Source organism: Cupressus sempervirens, chromosome 5 (assembly GCF_028749045.1).
Source record: "Cupressus sempervirens isolate cs-2001-9-10 chromosome 5, ASM2874904v1, whole genome shotgun sequence".
NCBI lineage: Eukaryota > Viridiplantae > Streptophyta > Pinopsida > Cupressales > Cupressaceae > Cupressus > Cupressus sempervirens.
Window position 1 is genome coordinate 246,158,022 of NC_143122.1, and position 23,315 is coordinate 246,181,336.

The following is a 23,315-nucleotide window of genomic DNA, read 5'->3' on the forward strand; positions in this document are numbered from 1 at the left end:
TCTGATCTGCAGTGCAAATGTATTCTAATTTTACAGTATTCTTGTCTACAATATCTCTTACATAATGGTAAGCAATTTCGATATGCTTGGACCTATCATGAAAAACTAGATTCACCGAAAGCTTGATGGAACTCTGATTATCACAATGAATAATCGTAGGATTCATGGCTTGACCAAATAATCCCACAAATAACTTCCTTAGCCAAACTGCTTCTCAGGAGGCCATCGCTGCTGCAATGTATTTGGCTTCAATGGAGCTTTGTGCTACTAAAAACTGTTTTCTGCATATCCAAGATATCATTGTTGATCCTAAACTAAAACATCTTAAAGTACTTTTCCTGTCTTTAACACTTCCACCCCAATCTGAGTTAGTGAATCCATGTAAAAGTCAACATTCTCATATTTGAGCCCAAAATTAAGAGTGCCTTGTAAGTATCTCATAATGTGTTTTACTACAACTAGGTGAATCCCCTTTGGCTCACACATAAGCTGATTTTGAGGCATTAACAGCATAGCAAATATCAAGTCTTGTATTTACCAAGTACATAAGGGACCCAATCATATGTCTATAGAGGGTAGAATCTATGGCAGGTGATTCTGTTGTTGCTTCTTTAAGTTTATGTAGATTAGTCTCCATTGGAGAAGACATAGACTTGCAATTCCACATTCCAAATCTCTTCGAAATATCTGATATATACTTCCCTTGATTAAGTATAATGATGTCAAAATGTTGTCGTACTTCCAGTCCTAGGAAGTAATGAAGGAGTCCCAAGTCTTTCATCTCGAATTCTCTAATTAGATCTTTCTTGCATTGATCTATGAGATGATCATCACCTGTTATTAGTAAATCATCAACATACACTATCAAAATTACCATATCATCTTTATCCCTTTTATAATATAAATTCGGATCGGCTTCATTTTTGGATAATCCTAAGTTGGTGAGATACTTATCAATTCTTTCATACCAAGCCCTTGGAGCCTACTTAAGCCCATAGAGAGCTTTCTTGAGCCTACAAACAAAAACGTTAGGATCATGAGTTTCAAATCCTTCAAGTTGCTCCAAATATACTTCTTTTGTAATCTTTCCATTTAGGAATGTTGTTTTACATCCATCTGATGCACTTTCCATCCCTTTGATGTTGCAATGGCTAGGACTGCTCTTACAGAGGTGTATCTGGCAACAGGAGCAAAAGTTTCTTCATTATCAATCCCTTCTTTCTGAGAGAATCCTCTAGCTACAAATCTGGCTTTATATTTTTCAATGCTACTATCAGCAACATGCTTTATTTTAAATATCCACTTGGAAGAAACAACAAATTTTCCTTAAGGTATAGGAACAATTTCTCAAACATCATTCTTCATAATAGATTGTTATTCTTCTATCATAGCTTCTTTCCAAGCTATATGTTTAATAGCATCTAAAGTATTGGTTGGTTCCGATTTAGACAAATCATTCTTGTTTGTTGTATAACTAGAAAATCTTTTGGGTTTTTTGCTTCCTCTGATTGTTCTAGAAGGTGTAGCAAAGTCTTGTACTTCCTCGACTATTTTAATGGCCCAAAGTGGTCTTTTCTTTGAATTTTGAGTTTCTCCAAAATTGAGGTTTTGAATTTCATCTTCAATTTCTTCCATGTTCTCCCTCTGAGATAGTATTTCTTTCAAAAGTAGGTAAAGGAGAGGGTTCTTCAGAACTTAGGGCTCTTTTGAATGCTAGATCTTCTTCAAAAATTACATCCCTACTAAGTTCAATATTTTTTTGTCAAAGTATGAAAATCCTATATGCTTTAAATGTTTCACTATACCCTACAAAAATACCTTTCCTCTCGGAGGGTTCTAACTTAGTTCTCTTTTCTTTTGGAACATGGATATATACAAGGCACCCAAAAATCCTAAGATGACTTATATTGGGTTTAACCTTAGTAAAGACTTCTTCAAGAGTTTTATCTCTAAAGTAGGAGTGAGGGCTTCTGTTTTGAATATAGACAGCAGTACAAGAGGCTTCTACCCAAAGATAATATTTTAGATTTTGATTAAATATCATAGCTCTAACAACTTCTATAATTGTTCTATTCTTTCTTTCTGCTACCCCATTTTGTTTTGGGTTATAAGGAACGATATACTCCCTCTTAATTCTTGTTTCTTTACAAAACCTTTTAAACAAATCTGAGGTTTATTCCCCTCCATTATCAGTTCTAATAGTTTTAATTTTATGTCCTAATAAGTTCTCAGTTAATGTTTTAAATTCTTTAAATCTCTTTAGGATTTCTTCTGATTCTTTGCATTTTAAGAAGTAAATCCAAGTTTTCCTAGAGAAGTCATCTATAACAAAATATAGTACCAAAATCCTCCAAGAGAAGGAACAGACATAGGTTCACATAAATCTAAATGGATTAATTCCAAAACATTGTTGGTTTTTTTAGTGCTATCATGAAATGGACTTTTGGTATTCTTACCCAGAGCACACCCTTTGCCTATGCTTGAGTGGTCTTTATTTAGTTTAGGTAAACCAGTAACCATCTTCTCCATAGTTGATAAGGTTTTGAAATTTAGATGTCCTAACCTTCTGTGTCATATTTCATTTATGTCTACAACTTCATGAATTAAGGCTTGAATAGGTCGACTGGGTTCTGAATTTAATTCATACAAATACCCTTTTCTCTGACCAATCAATTTTGCTTTCTTAGTTGAGGAGTTCTTAGCCCAAGTTATTACTTTATCGTCCATGAATGCAACATTATGTCCATCATCTTCGAGTGTTGTGATCAAGATTAGATTTCTTTTTATTCTTGGTACATAGAGTACTCCTTTGAGAAGAAGAGAATTTCCTGATTTTAGTTTCAAGGTGTAATTTCCAATTCCTTTGACGAAATGTGTTGAATTATCACCGATGGTGACTTCGCCATTAACTTTTTCTGATATAGTGTCTAATGCTTCTTTGTATCCTGTAATATGTCTAGATGATCCACTATCAATCACTCATGCTTTATTGGAGACTTCATTTAATAGTGACGAATACAATACACGATTCTTAGGATCGTAGTTATCTTCTTTCCTAGTAACATTTGTACAATTCACTTGTTGTTTAGAATTCTAAGGGCAATTAGATCTGCAGTGTCCAAACTTTTCACATCTAAAGCACTTTATTTTGGATAGATCTTTCTTAGATTTGTCATTCTTTTGATTTCCCCTTTTCTTCTTGAAATGTTTCTTCTTGCCTTTATAGGAGTTTGTATTAAGAACATGAAGTTCTTCATCTTCCGTTTTCAATTTCCCTCCTTTCTTTAGTTTTTTGGATTCTTCCTGAAGACAATCTCCCTTAAGTATATTGAAGTCAAGAAGTTTATATCTGGCACTTATTCCTTGTGCGAAAATTTTCCATGAATCTGGTAATCCATCTATAGCCATCAGTGTTAATTTCATGTCACTAATGATGGTTCCTATACTTGCAAGCTCATCTCTTAGGCTGGAAACCCTTAGGAAGTAAGAATTCATCGATTCTTCCTTCTTTATTTGTATGTGATTTAGTTGCCTTTTTAGTGCGAGAACTTTAGTTGCATTGTTAACCTCATATGCATTTTGTAGTGCATTCATCATAGCAAATATTGTTTGATGTTTTGTTAGCATAGGTACGATATCTTTTTTCACTCCATCTAATATGATCTGAATAGCTTTCCTATTTCCTTTAATCCAAAAGGATTTATGAGGTTCAACTGTAGGTTGTCTGGATGCTGATTCAACAAATTGTTTTACATCATTTTCTTCAAGAATCATCATGATTCTGAATTTCCAGGCATCAAAGTGTTATTTCCCATCAAACCTGTCCTCGAGTCTGATTGTGTATGCCATTGAAGATAGGAGAATGATGCTAGCTATATATAAAGGTATGATTACTTAATTTGCAGAGCCTAGGTTCGACTACCAGAGCTCTGATACCATGCAAAGTTTCTGCAAATTCTGTTCTAAAACTCAGACTTCTATAATATCCTTTGAATTGCTGAAGATGATCTTCTTAACGTTCTGAAGGTAGGAGGAGTTATCACCTTTTAACTCTGATCTGAATTTGTTTTATATCTGCATTAAATTCATATAGATATTATTGCTTGAGGGAGCAGACTTATGTTTCTTGTGTGTCCTCAAACTACAATAACACCTACCCTTTATATCAAGACCAAAGGGCATGTCCCTTAAAAGGACATGACCCTCTCTAGGTCGGCCCAAACACCACTTGTAGAAATCGGCACCTTAAGGAAATAATACAATGTTTAACTAACATAACAATTTGTTATGGATAGTACAAGATATGATTTTTACCAAGGATCGCCGCCCATTCTAGTACCAAGTCTAGTATATATATATGCTTTCTATGATATAATGGGAGAAGATTAAGGTGCAGTCCGCACTTCTTAGACCAATATGAATATCATGGTTAATATTTAACATAAGTAATCCAAGGACTTACCCAATTAATTGGTCGTTGGATAGATTGAAGTAAAGTTGAATATTATGAAGATTGGCAACCTCTAATGGAATGTTTCCAGTTAGTGGTCCGTCAGTAGATTTGATTATCGACAACTCCTACATGCATTTCTCCTCAATTTGCCTCTCAAATGTGTTTGCCTCTGTGGGTCATAATCAAGGAAAATTGTTCGATCTCCATTCCATTGTGGGGATCAAGCAAATAGATGTCTACAAACTCTTCACTGTAGAGTTATTTTCTCATCAAATCTTTTCTCTTCTGCTCTTTATCCACTCCACTCTTTTTTTTCTTACATATCCTCCTCATTCATTGTACTTCAATTACTCACAAATGAATTCTTTATAACATTTGTATTTCTCATGAACAATTATGACTCTTTAAAAAGACCTCTCTTTTCAATACATATTACATCGCACCTTTTGATTTTATTAATTAAATTCCTTTATTATGATCTCAATCTCATTTTAATCCCACTTTTAATAAATTTTATTCCACTTCAATTAACTTACTCTAGCGGCACATATTGAGTATTATTAACTATTCTTATGAGGCTCAATATATTCATCTTTTATAGCAAGCATCTAACTTCAGTCATATTCTTGTTGACCTCTGTCGTCATCAAACTTGTATTCACCTCACTCTCGAAATCGCCTATACTCCTTTAACCTTTGTATTGACTCTAGCCATATAAAACTTCAGATGCATAGGTTGCTTCAAAATTCTTGACTCCTCAATGCTATGTCAATCAAGATTTGCATTGGTTTGTTCTCCATCTGTTCTCATCCATTCATCATACTCACCGATGTACAATATGGTGAATTTATAATTGATGATGTTGCTAATATAAGTTTCATCATGGTCCATAGTGAGCCTGTGAAAACAATCCCCAATGGTCGCAATGTATCACATCGTTTTGTTCTTATGCATAGGCTTTCAAATGGCTTTGATTCACTTAGTATTACTTCATATTCACTATTCTAGATTTGTTGGGCTGCCTTGGAATCTTCTGCTCGACTTTGACTGAGACCATGCACACGCTTCATCGATGTCATAGTAAGACTATCATGCCTTACTGTATTTAACGCCCTTCTTTATCCTATTTCTGTCTTAACTATTCGAACTTACAGCAAGATAAATGCATCACTGTCTTTCCCATGGTTTGGCATCAATAATCTCAAAAACTATTGGTCTTTAGACCTTGAGGACTTTCAGTGGCAGCAGACATGTATATTCCATGCTGACATGTCTAGGCCATTCATTGCTTTTGAAATTTTTGTTAAAATTAAGTCGCTTACCCTTTTAATCTGCACACTCCATATGTGACATGGAATGTCTACATCATTGGCAATCCACGATGGCACTATTTCGTTATTGCCTTTCATTGATTTCAGCTCTGAAAGCATGACTTATATCTTGAATTTTTCTTTCATGTAACTTGACCATTTTTATCTCTGGCATAAAAGATATGTAGCTTCTTTAATCTATGCAACTCTTATGATGTATAATGCATATCTTACTCTTTGTATTTTATCTGCATATTTTAATATATGTAGAAGACGTTGTTGCTAACGTCTGTAGTAATCATGCTATCTCTTTGTTTATATAGTTAATTTGATTCCTCCACATATGGACTTTGGCAATTGATTCGCTAAATGTTCATTTAGAATATTCTAAACAATCTCACCATCTTCACTAAAGTTGACTGCTGAAGCCATTATTTTCAACCTACTGTTATACCCTTTATTGCATAAGACTGATTCTAATTCTCTCATTTGTTCCTTCTCACCAACTTCTGTTACAATGTTATATGCTGCATTTTATGTGAGTCAGCCTATCTCAACTACTGCTCCAGCAGCATGCATGACAGGCAGAAATCGACCTGCTCTGATACCGTATTAAGGTTTTTATTGCTGCAAATGTAATAACACTGCCTATGATTTCTGTGTGTTCCAAAGGCAGCAATCTCTCTTGCATTTATATTGAGGATGAGCTAATGAGAGACATGTCCCTTCATGGGACATGTGTATTCATTATTATGTGATTAATAAAACACCAATTATTTATGACTGTGTATATAAAAATATATATGTATATGCACATGATATCTCTTGGATCAATATATTAATTTCTTCAGCATTACATAATAATTATATTTTAGATATGTGTGTGTGTGTGTGTGTTAAGTATATATATAATGTATTATATATACTAAATATATGTATGTATCTTCAATAGTTATTTGTCTCATAGGATTTATCCGATAGAAGCTACAAAAACATCAACAATTTTGTAGGTTTTTTGGAATCGAAGGGGGCTCTGCCATTATATGTAGATGTTGAAAAATCTTTTGGAGGTTCCTTTTGAAGAAGCGGCACACTATTTGGACTATTAAGAAATCTAGAGTTCATTATAGGAGCAATGTTCGACCATGAAATGTAAGAAGGGAAACGCCCAAAGTCAATATTTATTTTCTACCCACCTTACTCAGCTCATGTCTATTTGCAATAGAATGATCCAAATGACCAATTTCCTTAACTAATAGATGATGGTTAGCCCAAGGAGATTGTGGAGGGGAACCTTCACATATATCAAAGACCGGTTGCTTTCTGTGAATCCTCGCCCTTGTTCAGCCCCATTATTGTTGCTTTCTATGAGCCCTTGCCCTTCTTTGTCCTCGATCTTTCAATCCCTTATTACCCCATCTATCGTACCAGTTGAGTGAATGAATCTGTGTATCCCACATTCTATCTCACTTAAACTTGTCCTGCTTGCTTTGCTTACGAATAAATGTATTGCCCTTTGAAGATTCCCCAATTTCAAAAGTCTGAAAACCTTAAAAATCCGATAATGCACTACTGCAATTAGAATTTCTCTTCTTAATCTCTCCCAATTTGACATTTGGTTGATTGACAAGTAGTACTGAATGTCTTGCCCTAACAGGTTGATTCAATTTCTGAAACTAGAACCTAGGATTGATGAAAAAGGACTTAGCTGGCTGCACTATTGCTTTCCCTCTAAAAAGTATTTTTTAAACCTCTAATGTCCATTAACTACCTCCTCTGTGCTTGCAGATCTGCCATGGTCAACTTTGTTTTCCTGCAAAAGTGCATTTTTGAAAAACTTTGCCTGCCTCTTTGCTCACCATACTTGCACTTATACTTAGTAGTAGTAAACTATTGATTCACTGATTAAGGTTTTACACTATGATTGTACTAAATTACTTTTTTTCTCTCAAGTGCCACATTGTTTTTGAAATCAATTAATGCTTCAAGGAAAACAAAAAATGTTGAGTATCTTTGTGAGGCAATTGAGGAAGTCTTGAAGGAGGTTGGTGAGGAGAATGTGGTGCAAATAGTCATAAATAATGCAGCAAATTATGTCGTTGCATGCAAACTTCTTATGGAGAGGCACTGCCACTTGTTCTGGACCCCTTGTGTTGCTCATTGCATTGACCTCACATTTGAAGATCCTAGCAAACTTACTTGGATAAAAATGTGTAGAGAAAGGAAGGGATATAAGTAAATCCATATATAATCATACTTGGGTCCTCAACCTCAAGAGGAAGTTGTCTCATCCAGGGGTCACCCAATTTGCAACAAATTTTCTCCCAGTGCAATTTTTGCTTAAGTTCAAGGATGCTTTGAAACATGTTTGTAAATGTGGAGTGGACTGCATCATCATATGCTAAGTCACAAGGTTCACCGAATTTTCGGCTTTAGATCCGAAAATCGGGGAACCCTTAAAAAAATTTAAAAATTCGCTCTAGTTCGTCATAAAATTCATACGGACCAGTTTTCTTGTCGTTTTGCAGGAAATGATATAATATTCGACTATTTTTAAGAGTTTTCTGGCAAAACAAACTTACAAAATCATGCCTTTTCTCTGCTAAAAAGAGGTCAAAACGATTGCGTGTTTGGCATCTGGCATTTGGTGTCTGCTGCTCTAGTTTTGCCTGTGTTTTCAGCTCCGATTGTGATCTGCTTTTTCAGCTTGAGCGTTGTCTGCTTCTGCCATCTTTGGTATCTCAATGGCCGACGACACACAAACTCTTATTTGTTTTTTATTTATTTGTTTAGATTAATCTTTGATAAGATATTATAATAAATAGTATTTATATTATTAGGTTTTCATATGTTATAAGATTATAATCATAAACAATAAATGTTATTCTTATTAGATTTTATTAACCAAAGATTAAATGTAGTAAAACATTTATACTTTGTATATTTTAATTATTTTAATAAAATCTTTATCCTATATTTTCCTACATTTAATGTTTTCTTATGTTTTATGTAAAATATAGGAAAACTTAATATATTTTTTGTAAAATATTCCATTAATGTATGTTAAAGGTAGGAAAACATGAATATTTATTTATTTTTAATCTATAAAATATTTATAAATTATTTATGATTATTAATTTATTTATTATTAGTGTACTTTGTTATTATTTTTAATTTCTAAATACTAAGATTACATTTTATTATCATTTTATTTTTGTTTTATGTTTTATATATTTTAAAACTTCATCCGAACTTCATAGTCGTCGAACTCGACTCAAACCCGAACTCGAACATTGTGACTTAGATCATATGCAAAGACCAATACAAGGAGTGAGACAATTGATCGGATATTTTATGAGTGGCTTTTGGCAACTGGTCAAGGAGAGTGGGGAGGTAATTTTCCTTTTTGTCCTCATTTCATCATTTCTGTTCACACTTATTTATGTTCATTGTTCATTTTTTAAAGTAAATATTAAAGCTTAATATTTCTTCCTACTTTCACAATGATTGCAGTTCATAGTGCCTCTTGTTCTCGTACAAATTGTTGAAGAGAAGCCTGCAATAGATTAAATTTATGAGGGGATGGATAGGGTGAAAGAGCCACTAGAAAATTTTATGCAAGGAATTTGGATAAATATGGTCCCGTATGGGTTGTCATTGATCAATGATGGCACAATCTACTTCACAAGCCTATATATGCAACTACCCACCTCTTTAATTTGACATTCCAATTCACCCAAATTTTAAGGTTGATGTGAGGTGTGGAGTGGGCTCTATAATGTTATCGAGAGAATGTCATAGATGGAACAATTAGAACACATGTACTCCATGAGATAGAAATGTATGTATAGTTCGCAAGGAGACTTATGGAAGAAAAATAGGACACCCCTAATGCTAATAAAAATCTATTATTCTAAGACCTAAATTTTTAATTTTAAGTTCTAGTTCTATTACCATTTTACTAGATAAAGTCAAACTTATAGAATTGATTTTTAAAATTTCTTGTTTAAATGCATGGTGGGAGATGTTTGGTAATACAGTGCCAAATTTACAGAGAATTACAATTCATATATTGAGCTAGCCGTGTAGTGATCTAGGATGTGAACACAATTAGAATGTATTCAAGCATATACATTTGAAGAAGCGCAATAGGTTGGCAGTAAAAAGGAAGAATGATCTTGTGTTTGTGCATTACAACCTTCACCTTCATCATAAACAAATCCTAGGCACCGATACATCTATCATTTTAGAGGAGGTTGATCCACTAGTAGAGTGGAACACTAAGATTGATGATTCGTGTCTTTAGAGATGAAGACTTGGAATGGGTCGATCAAGTGGATCGAGAGGCAAAGACAGTAGTGATTGCATTGGAGGGGGCTAAAGCGTTAGGAGACCCAATGGAAGACCCTAAGGCTGCAAGGATAATGAATATTATGAAGAGGAGGATGATTAGGATACCACTGAGATTGAGCTCAAACTAGGTGTACATGCAGGAAGATATAGGGTGGCAAGGCCTTAGTCTTCTAGGCTCTAGTTTTTTATTTTGATATATATTTAGAACTTTTGATTCCATGGATTTCATATTCCATATATATTGTAGACTAAAGATAGTGTCATTATTTATATTTCAAAATACTAATGTGTTATTTAGTAACTAGTTTAATAGCTAACTTATTTCCTTTAGAAGTTTGCATTTATACTTATGTGATCTATATAAGCTTGGGTATGTGTGCAAAGTAGCTTCTGTTTATCTCAATTTTTGTGTATTTGATGTTAATTGACTAAATAATGCATGAAAAAGGCTTTAAATCCTCAAAAAAAAATTGAATTTATTTGGTTTTTTTAATTTGTCGAGTCTGGACATTGGGTCTAAGTTTGTGCCCTAACCTAGCTTGCCAAGTATAAGGTGAGTCTGAGTCATGTAACTACGATGTAAACAGCTTATTGTATTAAGCTCAATCAGTTGACTTTTACATTGATATGCACTGGTTTATAGTATCTTTGGATTCTTGTAAATAAAATCCACCCACCTAACCACCCATAAAATAACATGAATTATTTATTAACATAAAAGTAAGTCACAAGGGTGGTGTTATTACTAAAGGTAAGCCTTATATTCCTATGTCACCAAATCAGCTTGAAATTGTGGACTTCCACGAGGTTTAAATTGCAGCATTTTCTTTGAAATATTGGAACTCGTACCCAAGAAATTCTAAGGTTGCCACGTTCAATCAGGAACAAATCCAAACCAACTCCAGAAATTGACAAAGGTTTCAGCACATTTTCTATTGACTATTTAACTGCAAAAGCTTGAACTGTTGTTACAGCAATACTAAACATGTACCTGCAAATTTTATAAGGTGCATTTGTTTATTTCATGTGTCAAGTGCAATAAGAGAGAGAAAGCTAAAATGAAATCAAAATACCATCACAATAATAAGAGAAGAACAACAGTTCAAAGTTGTTTAAGTTTCTAACCAACAAATTGCCACATTGCTCACAACAAACAACTCACAGACTAGCTCACAGCAAACAACTACCTCAACCACCTACACACTATTAGCCAACAATAACAAAGTATTACATTTAAAGATTTATAAGATATAGCCCATACACTAATTTGAGATTTATAAACTATAGCCCATTGCAGTAACCAAGTAGTCAATTGTTAGTAAGCCATTTTGTGATTTATAATTAAGGTTGCACGGAGATGGAGTTACTTGGGTCCCTTCAAAGACGGGTATGGGTACAATTACAGGTAAGGTTATTTTTCCAAAATAGGAGATGGGTACATTGGATGCATCATTTTTATATATAGTTTTATATTTTATAAAAAATCTGAAAGTATAATGTTGATCTTTCAAAACAAGAGCAGTGATAAAGTTTACTGTCAAACATTAGCTTTGAAAACTAAGTACACAAATTGAAATGTCATACAATTATCGTATCAAAGTATCAAACTGATTAGAGATTGCATATTGAAATAAGCTTGATAAATAGGAAGCTGATACACAAACAAAAAACTGAATCAAAATATTAGAAATCTTAATCAAGGTCCTTCGCTATGATGCTTTCCACTGAGTACCCTGTACTTGGGTACATGTACAAATATCTGGTATGTGTCCCAGGAATATGGGTATGAGTACCCATGCAACATAGTTTATAACCAATTAACTAACAGTATTTATTGTATTGAAAAAATGTAAATTAAAAAATTTAATATTAATCAGCCAAATTTAAAATTATAACCATACTGTATTCCCTCGATTTTTTGTGTGATCTATGTTAATTTTATATTTTGTTCAGCTCTACATGACGATTGTACATAATATCTGATGTTTTCTCAAGCATACCACTCAAATCTACAAGTCAAATATATGAAACACAAAATGTACAATTTTACAATTTTAAAATACAAACTATAAATTTGTATAATATTTTACATTCCAAACAAGAATAAAAATACAAATTACTAATCAATATTTACCAGAAACCAGAAACAAAAAAGCATTTTATTCTTTCAAATGTATAAACCTGAAGCTTGTCTGGTGATTGAACTATTTGAGTCTGCTGCTCGTTAGCTTCTTGTTTCTTCTGTACAAACAAGAAATTTGCATTTCTAATCTGCAACAAAACAAACAAAAAAAATTGGCATTTACAATACCCTCTGATCATCATTCACTAACAAAAAAGCTCTACTTAGCCTCATTTTGAAAAACCAACAGATAAGACTACAGACAAATTTAGAATTTGTGTTTCAGCACGCATGAAAAAGAATCCACTTCAATATGCTGTTAGAAATACTTTTCACATACTTGGTAAGACAAAAAAGCACCAATGGACTAACAACTGAATTCAAGCTATATCAAAATTTTGAAAAGAAATTAGAATTAGGCATAGACTGATGCCAGAGCATCCAAGTAGACTGGCTGTCTTGCTCAATCAGATGTATAGATCTTTTGGTGTGGGTTTATTTCAATTTTGGTGTTTAGTTCCATTGCCCAATTTGACAGCATTTTGCCCACTTTGTGCAATAGTTATTCTAAATGCTTGTTATCATTAACCTGAATGTGAAAAAGGGTCAAATATGAGACTGATGTGTTGATATTGTTGTCCTGCATTTTGTCACCACAAAATGTAGGTAACAGTACGAAACTTTTTCAACTTAGTTTTGCATTTCTCTGAGTTGGTTTGTTATTTAATTGGATAACATTGATTAACAAATCGACTCCAATTGTTATAATGGATCCTTTTACTAAAGGTTTTCATCAATTCTTTTTAGTTTTTCTGTTTGTTCTGGCCTATGCTTGATTTTTTAAGCCTTCAATGTCCTTTTTCTCACTTTTGAGTGTGTGTTTGCTAACTCTTGGTCTTTTGATTTAGCTCAAATCATTGCTTTTGGTTTTCCCTTCGATTTGGTCTATTTTAGGGCTTAATCAGAGTTAGGAATCAAAAGATATGATCATTTTATGCCCAAATAATGGACTCTTTAGGTGCAACTGCATGATTTTAAAAAAAATCATGTTATACTTTAATTCAGTTTTTGAAAAATATAACTTAAAATCACTTAATGTTATGTTTTTAAGTTACTTTATCACTTAAGTGACTATAGAGCACTTTATGTTATAATTTTAAGTTGAGTTGATTTTTAATTTTTCACTTAAATGACTTTATTAAACTATTTAGTTTGATTTATTTTTGAGTTACTTAATGTTTTATTTCAAAACATCTAAGTTAGACGTTACTTTTTGAATGATATTTGCACATGATATATTAATTATATAGTGTAAATTTTATTTTTGACCCAATTAAGTGATATTTCCTCAAAATTCAATTAAACATATAAAGGGCCTCCAAGAGTGTGATTTGCACTAGAAAGGCACTTTTAAACACTTCAAACATGTTTTTAAAACATGTAATTGACTTCCAAGAATGCAATTTGCATAAAATTGGTCTTTTACAATTTAAGTGTTACATGTAAATACATGGGGAGAGTGTGATTTTGCTTTCTGAGGCCAAAATTGCTCGATGCATATTACATATTGCATATTTCTAATCATGCCAAAGGGCCTAGAGAGTGTGATTTGTTCTCTCAACCTCTTAAAGCAAGTTTTCACATGTAATGAAGTCTAGAAGGTGTGATTTCCCTCTTGACTCCAAATACATGCATTCTAAAACATGCAAAAGCACTTGGAGAGTGTGATTTACATATAAAACCAAAAGACTTGCATTTTAAAACATGCAAAGACCTTCATAGAGTGTGACTTCACATTCCATCACATGCATTTACATCTTGAGACCACGATTTTGCCTTCAAGAACAAAAACGTTCATGTTTATGCAATCCAAGGGTGCATTTTTTATGATAAATTCCAGATTTCTTCATTCTAATCCATGAAATCAATCTACATGGAGGCGTTTTGAAGTTTCTATCCACATTCATGCTTTTGGCGTTCATTTCCTTTCCAAATCGATTGATTTCAAAGCTAAAATAGGACGCATTTTTGCCCAAAAACGCCTAGATTTGATCATTTCCAGCTCATGTTTTCCATCAATGGAGTGTCATTTTTTAGTTTGGATGCATTTTATTGCTATTGGAAGTCATGTTTTTGCCATTCCTTGCTAAAACGCTTTATGTTCTTGAATTGGGAAATCACGTTTTTTATAATAAAAACATCCAAATGCATGGTTTTTTTTTTTAAATATATGGCATATTGAAGGTTTGAGAAACACGTTTTTGGCATCCCCATCCAAAAACGCCTCATACATTGTTCAATCTAATCCATCATTTGCAAGTATTGAAAAAGTCAAGAAGTTGTTTGAAGATTCGAATTTGGAGGAGAAACACTCTTTCAAACCTATCAATCTTCCATATTTGGCTCTTTGATCACCAATAAGTTAAAGCTTTCAATCCTTTGCTATTTCATTGCATAATTTGGTTCATCCTTGTACATTTGTCCAAAGATAAGCCATGTATTGTGCAAAATTTCTTTAAATAAGATGAAAACTTCCATTTTTAAGTGCTTGGAATTTCCCAAAATTCCAATTTCGAAATTGCATACGAAAGCAACTGGGTATTTGTCATGTTTGAGTCAAAACCAAAGTTATGTTTTTGTTTTGTGCATAGTTTTGTTTGTTGTTTGCTTGTTTTGTTTTCCTCTTTCGAAAAAGCTAAGGTTCTTTCCGAAGAATACAAGAGTGTTCTTCACCATTTCACTTTTCACCTTTTCATGCAAGTGCATCACACCACTTCATATTTCACCAACACGTGCCAAAGCACATTGCATCTATTTTCTAATATATACAAATACATCCATTCACATTTACATGTATTCTCATTCTCCATCTGCATTTACATGTAACTATGTCTATACTCACATGCATTTCCATTCTCCAACCATAATTACATCAAGTCATGATTACATCCAACTTTGGTAGAAGGTCACTCTTTAAATACCAAAGTCATCATTTGCATGTATTCTCATGCATCTAGCTTACATTCTTGAAGCATTCGCATAAAGCACATCTTTACCCAGGTGCATTTCATATTGCTAAGTTGCATTTTCGCCCCCTACATGTATTTTCCATATCCCATTCAATTCATTGCATAAGTTTCATGAGTATTTAATCAATACTCCGAACACATTGTTCTTCAGAGATCCATCTTTGCCAATATCTTCATGAAGTCCATATCTTCCAATGATGTATTCACCCTTTGGAATTTTCATGTTGCAACACAAGATATGCCCGCATCAATGAAGTCCAAAGGAAAGATGAAATACCAATATGACCAAGAGTCAGCTATGCAGCTGCATCTCATCTCCTCTTAATCAAGCTTCTGACACGGAGATTAGACACGTTGACGTGGCTGATTTCTTACAAAGGGTTGAAACTCCTTCAAACAGAGAGATTAGACACATCAAGAGAAGTAACATTCAGTTCGTGTCTACTTTTCCTATGGCTGCCCTGGAACCAGAATTCATCTTAGGATGTGCTCGGCATTTCATTCCTAAGACCAAAACAATCAAGGATGTAGATGGTAACATCATCATCAGCCTGGATCCAGAAGTTATTGATCAGATCTTCCAAGTTCCTCAAAATGCAGAATGTGTAGATCTGTCAATACATGAATTACAGTTGGGGGCACTTTTTAAGCTTTGCTTTTATGTTAAAATCCTTTAAGAAATACTTTTTATTTATTTCTTTTGCATAAAAAAATCCATGCCCGAAGGTCACAAGAGAGTCCAAGAGAAGCCAAGACGCACCCCTACAACATCAAGTTCCATATGGGTATGCTAAAGGTACCGACAGGGACCCCAAGGTGACAAGGATGTGCCTTGTTTGCTTCCAGCATGCTGTCACACCAAACTTGTTCCCAACCTGATTAAATCTGTGACTAGGACCCTTGAGGGAAGAACCTTAGAACTTAGTATATAATTAACAACATTGAGAAATATGTGTACTGTGTTAACATTCTTGATTTCATGTTGTCAATATGTATATATTTATGTTTTTTACATTTTTACTACCAACCCAACTCCAAAAACAAATTGGCCAAACACACAAACAAAAAATGCAAACTTGAACTACTACCATGATTGGTAGCTTAGCTTTTGTGTTTTCACTTTGTGGCTAGTCTTTTCAGTGGCTTAAGAGATTGTATGCACTGTTCTACTCTATTCTGGTGGATGATGACTTAGAAATACAGAATTGTTAATAAAAGCCTAGGATATCTTTCCTAGGGGTAATTTGTCTAGCAAGACCTATGTGTGGTTTCTGACTGATTCAGTTTCATTGGTATTCATTAAGTGTGTTACTGTTATGGGCTCATCAAGATTGGATAGATCTCCTGTGAATTATTTAAAAGCCTTCATTCGTGACTGATTTGGGGCAAAAACTCTCTATTTTGGTTCCTTACGACAGTAACAACATTCAATTTTTTGGGTTTAACTATCTTTTTTTCCAATTAACATTTTCGATAACACGCCACTAAAATTATTCGGATGACAAAAGAATAGTGTAACTCAAAAAATTAATGCAAAAAAACCAGACACAGCTAAATCCAAAAGCCAGAATATCATTATCTTAAGAAATTGTGGAAAGCTCATGTTTTTTGTTCCTTTAAGAAGTTGATGGATTGGAAGTTGAAGGCATTTCTACCCTTGGCCCTCCAATGTTGGTTAAAATCAAAAAAAAAGAGGTGGTTAAAAGTAAAGTGTGACTACTATAACCACCAATTTTAAGGAGGGTATAAGTATGGCACGCAAAGAGATTATAGCACTCTATCAAGAGATGCAAAATGTTAATGCCCACCATGAGGATTCAAGGATGGTAATGAAAAATTTGATGGTTACTTGGAAGTTTCCAAATCATTGATGTTACCTTGGAGGGATGGTGATAGATTGATTTGTGTGCAGGAACGAGCCATGGTGTTCGCACAAGGTCAAATTCCCTAGTCTTAACACATCTAGGGGTTGTGGCATGCCAAATAAGATTCCAAGCTTGCAAGTGGCGTTAAAGGAAATTGAGGCCTAGGGTGTTCATGGCTAGGGGTATCAAAAGCTGCTAGCAACTCTTTTCTACTGGGAATTTGTTTCTATGTTCTTTATTTTGCTTTTGCTGATGGTTGTCATAGGTTGATGAATGTTTTTGGTGGTGAGTTTTTGTAAGCCAAGTTTTATACTTGTTCTTAATCAGTCATTCAGACTATTTGAGTTGTATTTATCTCTCATATTTTTTTAAGCACAGGCCCCTATAGATGCTCCATCAATTATAAAAAACAAAAAAAATGTAAACGCAGCCCATTTCACACCCATTGCTACAGGGAAGCTAAATTAATATTCATGCTAACATTATAAATTATTGCAACAATTCATGAAATACTTGCAGTAACTCATTGCTATTTGCCAATTTGGCATGCTTTTGAGGATACACATCTTGAGATTGCCATGCAGATCTCAAAAAATGCAAGGATTGGGCGAGCGGTCAGATGCACCAAGCATAAATGTATGTAGTCATATTTCCATTTTGTTACAATCAATTGACCCTGAGATTAGTATTAAATTCAAATGGGACCTCCACAAAAATATAAAAGTTTACCTTGTCACTATAACCAATGACTTTCTCCTTCAGATTTTGTACTTCCGCTTGCAAATTCGATTGCTGTTTATTAAGGGCTAATATGTTCTGATTGAGCTCCTTAATTTCAGACTCTAATGCCTCAATCTGGGGCTGCTTGGATTGTCTCTCTGCCTCAATTTCTTCCAATTGACGCTCCAACTGAAAACAAGCAAGAGTTGAAAGGCGGTTAAACCTAATAGAACAAGTCCATCACCATTACAAATCTTACACAAGAGAACTTAAAAATCTACTCTCATGTGCCTAAACTAGGCATAAATGGGCATTAGCGCAATAGTGTTTTAGGTTCTAATCTTTGTGGGATTATCCTCCTAGTCTATGCTGCATAAATATAAAGGATCAAAAGCCAGCAAAGAGTTCGATAGCCCTTAATCTGCGTGTCTTAATCGATCTGCAACACAAGTTCGACTGGTGTATATAGTGCTGCTGTGATTATGCACTCAAAAAGCCTACTCTTTGTGACGGTACTCGCAGAGATTATTGTAGGGAGTCCAAGGGGTTCAAATTCACGAAAAAAAAGACAACTTGAAAAAAACTAATATGTGAAATAGAGAGAGGGGCATTAAGAAAGAACCTCGCCTTTCCTCTCTTCGAGGAGTACAACTTTCTCTAGCTCGTGATGACTTTCTTCCAATGTCGAACCTATAACTGCTAACTTATCTTCCCTGTGGCGCAGAAACAGAACAAAGTCAATGTGGGGCATTAACAGAGATTCGAGAGGAAAAAGATACGTTACAGAGCACTAGACATTGGTAGTGCCAAGAAATAATTATATAAGATGCGGGCATTATCAGAAGCTAATAAATACTTTCAGATAGCATACTTCAAATGGCTAAAACTCAAAAACAAAATTATATGTTGTGTAGGAAAATTGGGCAAGTTCTCAAAGAAAAGAGATAATGTTGTGGAGAAATCAAACGAAAACCTCTCCAACGGATTGCAGAAAACCAACCAATTGACGAATTCCAACCAGTAAAATCATCCATAGCCCTTACCTATAACAGGAGAAATTGAGTAACGCACTTAATAATTTGAGAGTGCGCTGGGGATCGGGCTTAAAAATGTCCTTGGAAGAGAAATCATAAGCCCCTGCAGCACGCATTATTTTCTGCACCTTCCGAATGTTATTTAAAATGCCCACTGAATCTCTGTGCAGCTCCAGGTCTTCTAAGACATCCAATCCACTAAATACCGGCTGGTCGTCTCGGCCTGCACCGTCCGTCATTATGTTTTTGACGAAGCATTCATACAAATAGGCGGCAGTTTCTGAGTTTATTTTTATGAGCTGCTCAGCAGTTACCGACCCAATTCCCAAACTTGCCAGGTTAGTTACAATTTCTTTGATGCACAGGATAGGGAATGAATATGGCATCCTGACTGCGTGCTGCAATATTTCGAGCTACAGCTCAAATGGGTAGGGTAAAAATTTTGGTGTTTTTCTCAAAAAGTTAACCATGTATAATGATGAGACGGAGTTTGCCTGGACTGGTCGGACCTGCAGCTATAGAGGGTTAAAAAAATTCTCACCTTGATCGCTTTCCTGCAGAACACAATTTTTTCAACCGAATGAACTCTTCTTTCCGCATGAATTTCTCCCGCTCAGCAAGTCGGTAAGGACTTTTTGAAATTGAATTTTTTTATTTAATTGATGTTATTGACAAGGCCTGGATTTGATGGTCTACATGGCCGTTTTTTTTTTTAAGTTTTAAAAAAACAGATTTAATATTTTGAATATTTTTAAACCATACTTTTGATTATTAAAAAGTTATAAAATATTATAGCAATGGAAGATATAGAGTGGTAGCTATAGTTAATTTTGTGCTTTCAATTAAGGTATCAAATGATGTCAAAAATTTCTAATTTGTTGTGTTGCTCTTTTATGCGACTTAACTGCTTAAAACCAAGGTTTCAGCTTCTTGCCTATAACGATATATTATGTAGAACTTGTTTAGTGTGTATAGGTTAGAAAGTGGCCAAAAAAACGTGTCACCATTACTAGACACTACAAACCCCAATAGTAGGTCATTTTAAAACTAAATATAAACTAGCATTTGCACCTAAAGGAGGAGCAAGGGTTACGCTAATAGCACGATATATTATGACTATTATATTAAACCATTGAAAGTAAGCGCCAAGATGTTCCATTTTTATGTGCATAGTATACATCACATTTGCAACTTATACATGTAGGAAACAATTTCTCTACATCTTCGGTATGATAAATTATGCTTCACATCAAGAGTACAGAGAGGAGACCTTGTTTATGTTTTTGCAATATTTGATTTGTCGCACAAAAAGTTTAATGTATCTAATTTATTGCAAATGTGAAGAATATTTAATTAGATTTTGGTCAAATACCCTTGAATCTTTCTTATCCATAATATCTTGAAATATTCTTTGGTGCAAGAAAGATAGTATTGTGATTATAAGGGGTTTTCGCAAAAAAAAATGATTATGCCTTGGAATTTAAAACCCAGCATTGTGGTACCCTTTCACTGTGCTAATGGAGAACTATTTGGCTTCAACAAAGAGGAAAGCTTCCTCTACCCTTCCTGCTAATCTGCAAGCCAAAGATTCGGTGAATTACAAAGCTAAACGGAGAAGAACTGAAGAGGGGAACGCCTGAGTCGAAAACCCTAAGCGATTTCATTCTAATAAACAAATCTAGATTGTTCTAAATAGTTCATCAAATATTGCTTCAAGAGCAAATGTCATTCCTCTTGGCCCTTCAAGGGTTCATAGGGCTCCTCCCTCGGCTCCATCTCAATTGCTCTTGGCTATGAATCATCAAAGGGTACCCCCAACTTTGGAGGCTAACACTAAAAATAATCCCACTAGGGTTTATGGGAGGCCATATGATGATACTAAAACCCTAATTATCAATGATATTTATGCAAATGGGTTATGGAATTACTACAAATCCAAGGGTCTCTTCATTAAATGGAGCGGTGAGGATCCCTCGAGAACCCTAGTTTAGGAATGGATTGAAACTTCCTTTGGGGACCAGGTAAGAATCTCTACCCTTAAGAATAATGTTATTTTCTTAGATTGTTCAACCCATGAATTAAGGAAAAAACTTTTGTATAGAGATCCAATTTTTTTGAAGGACTATCATTTAAAGTTTATAAAATGGGAACTGGATTTTGATCCTTATGCTTTTGATAATATTAAAGTAATGAAATGGGTGTTGTTTAAAGATATCCAGGTTGAACTACTACAAAACTCTATTCTTAGTCGAATAAGTAACTCATTGGGAGAAATCAGAGGGTTTGAGGAGGATTTTGTTTCATCTAATAATATTAAACTCTTGATTGAAACAAATTTCTCGAGAGTTAATTTCAATGGACCTTAATAATTGGATGCATCGCTCTGCTTTACTAGAGATTAAGTCTAAGGATAATTTCTTCACGTGGAATAATAGAAGACAAGGTTTCAGTCAAATAACTGAGAAATTGGATGGATTTCTTATATATGGTGAAATTCCTATTGAGGTGTCTCTTCTACTTTCTGAGACTCTCTGCTTCTCTAGTTTTGATCATTATCCGATCCTTTTATCTTTTGAATTAGAAGGAACTCCAGTTAGGGATCCATTTAAATTTGAGAATATGTGGTTTAAAGATGAATCCCTATTCACTTTACTTGAACACTGGTTGGTAAACTCGGAAGTGGGAGGTTCTAAGTTATACAAGGTGGTACAAAAACTTAAAATTATTAAAGAAAACCTTATTCACCCGAACAAAACTACGTCTTTGAAACTAAAGTTGAAATTGAATATGATCTAGCCTCTATAAATGAAGAGGAGAGGTATGGATGAAAATTTGTTTCTTGAGGAAAAAGACCTTAGATTAAAACTAGAAGATACCCTAAACAAAGAAGAAATCTTTTGGAAACAAAAATTAAGAGAAACCTGGTCGAGGGAGGGTGATAGAAACAATAATTTTTTCCACAACAAGACTAAACAAAAAAGAGCCACCAACAAAGTAGCTAAAATAAAAAATAAAGAAAATACTACTATTGAATCACCTAATGAAATTGCCAAGGAGGCGATCTCTTATTTTGAAGATATGTTAAATAACTTGGAAGGAACTTTTATAACCTTTCAAAATAATTTTCTAGATAACATTCCAAAAGTTATCTCAGATGATCATAACAAAGCACTTTTGCAAAGAATATTTAAGGAAGAGGTTGTCAGAGCTCTCTTCCAAATGGACTTGAATAAATCCCCAAGGCTAGATGGCTTCCTTGCATGTTTCTTTAAAAAATGTTGTCACTTCCTAGGAGATGAGATCACTGAAGGTCTGGAAAGTTTTAGAAACTTAGGAGGCCTCCTTAAAGAGGTTAATCCAACTTTTCTTGCTCTCATACCAAAACAAGATTCAGTAGAGAGCTTTAAGGATTTTAGGCCTATTTCTCTATATAGTACTATTTACAAAATTCTCTCTAAAACATTGGCAAACCGGATGTTAATCCTTCCACCAACTCTTATAAGTGAAGAGAAAATTGGCTTTGTCCTAGGAAGATCCATTTATGATGGGATTATGATGGCACAAGAAGTAATTCACTCCCTCAACCACAATAGGGTTTCAAGCATGATGATCAAACTAGATATCACCAAAGCCTATGACAAGGTAGATTGGTAGTTTTTATGTAGATGTTTGCAAGCCTTTGGCTTTTTTTAAGTGTTGGATAAACTTAACCTTTGAATGCATCTCAACCCCAAAATTCTCAGTCTTGGTAAATGGGACACCAGAGGGTTTCTTCTCTCCTTCCAAGGGATTAAGGCAAGGGGATCCTATCTTCCCCTTTCTATTTATCATTATCTCTGAAGCTCTGGGAAGGGTCGTGGATAATCTCAAAACTTATTTATCCCTTAAAGTAATTCAGCTTTCCACAGAGGAGGAATCCATAGCCCACTAGCAATTTGTAGATGATACCATGTTATATGGGGAAGCCAACATAAAAGAAGCTAAATTTTTGAAAAGTATTCTTCAAAATTATATGGTAGCTTTTGGTCAAGAAATAAACCTATCTAAATCAGAAATCTTCTTCTTCAACACCAAGGCAACTTTGGAATTGGAAATTAGTTAGATTTTGAATATTAAGAAGGACACCCTTCCTTGCAGATATTTTTGTATTCAATTAGAACAACAACATAAAAAACTCTTCGAATTGGGATATTCTCGTTGGCAAACTTAAAGCAAGAGTCCAATCCTAGAAAGGAAAAAGATTATCCATAGCTAGAAGAATTGCCATACTCAAGTCAGTCTTGTCCAGTGTCCCACCAGCTTTCAGTTCTAGAAATGCTACCTCAAAAGAGGGATGACATTAACAAAATCTTAAAAGATTTTCTTTGGCAAGGGTCAGAGGATAAAAGAAAAATATTTCTGATGGCCTAGGACAAGGTTTGTAGACCTA

General features: G+C 34.2%; 1 protein-coding gene across 3 annotated transcripts in view; it reads right to left on the bottom strand.

Moving 5' to 3' along the window:
* Window positions 1-19,512, bottom strand: part of LOC149555450 (kinetochore protein) — a 47,770-nt gene extending 28,258 nt beyond the window's left edge. For 2 of the 3 annotated variants that reach the window (XM_089829514.1, XM_089829513.1), the window contains exons 1-4: window positions 18,896-19,512; window positions 18,475-18,565; window positions 17,862-18,041; window positions 12,298-12,387 (exon numbers count right to left, since the gene is read on the bottom strand). In XM_089829514.1, the coding sequence (XP_089685640.1) occupies window positions 12,298-12,387; window positions 17,862-18,041; window positions 18,475-18,565; window positions 18,896-19,272 (738 nt within the window). In that variant the 5' untranslated portion in view covers window positions 19,273-19,512. The remainder of the gene's footprint in view (window positions 1-12,297; window positions 12,388-17,861; window positions 18,042-18,474; window positions 18,566-18,895) is intronic. The other variant, XM_089829516.1, reaches the window with a different exon arrangement.
* Between the last annotated feature and the right edge of the window lie 3,803 nt (window positions 19,513-23,315).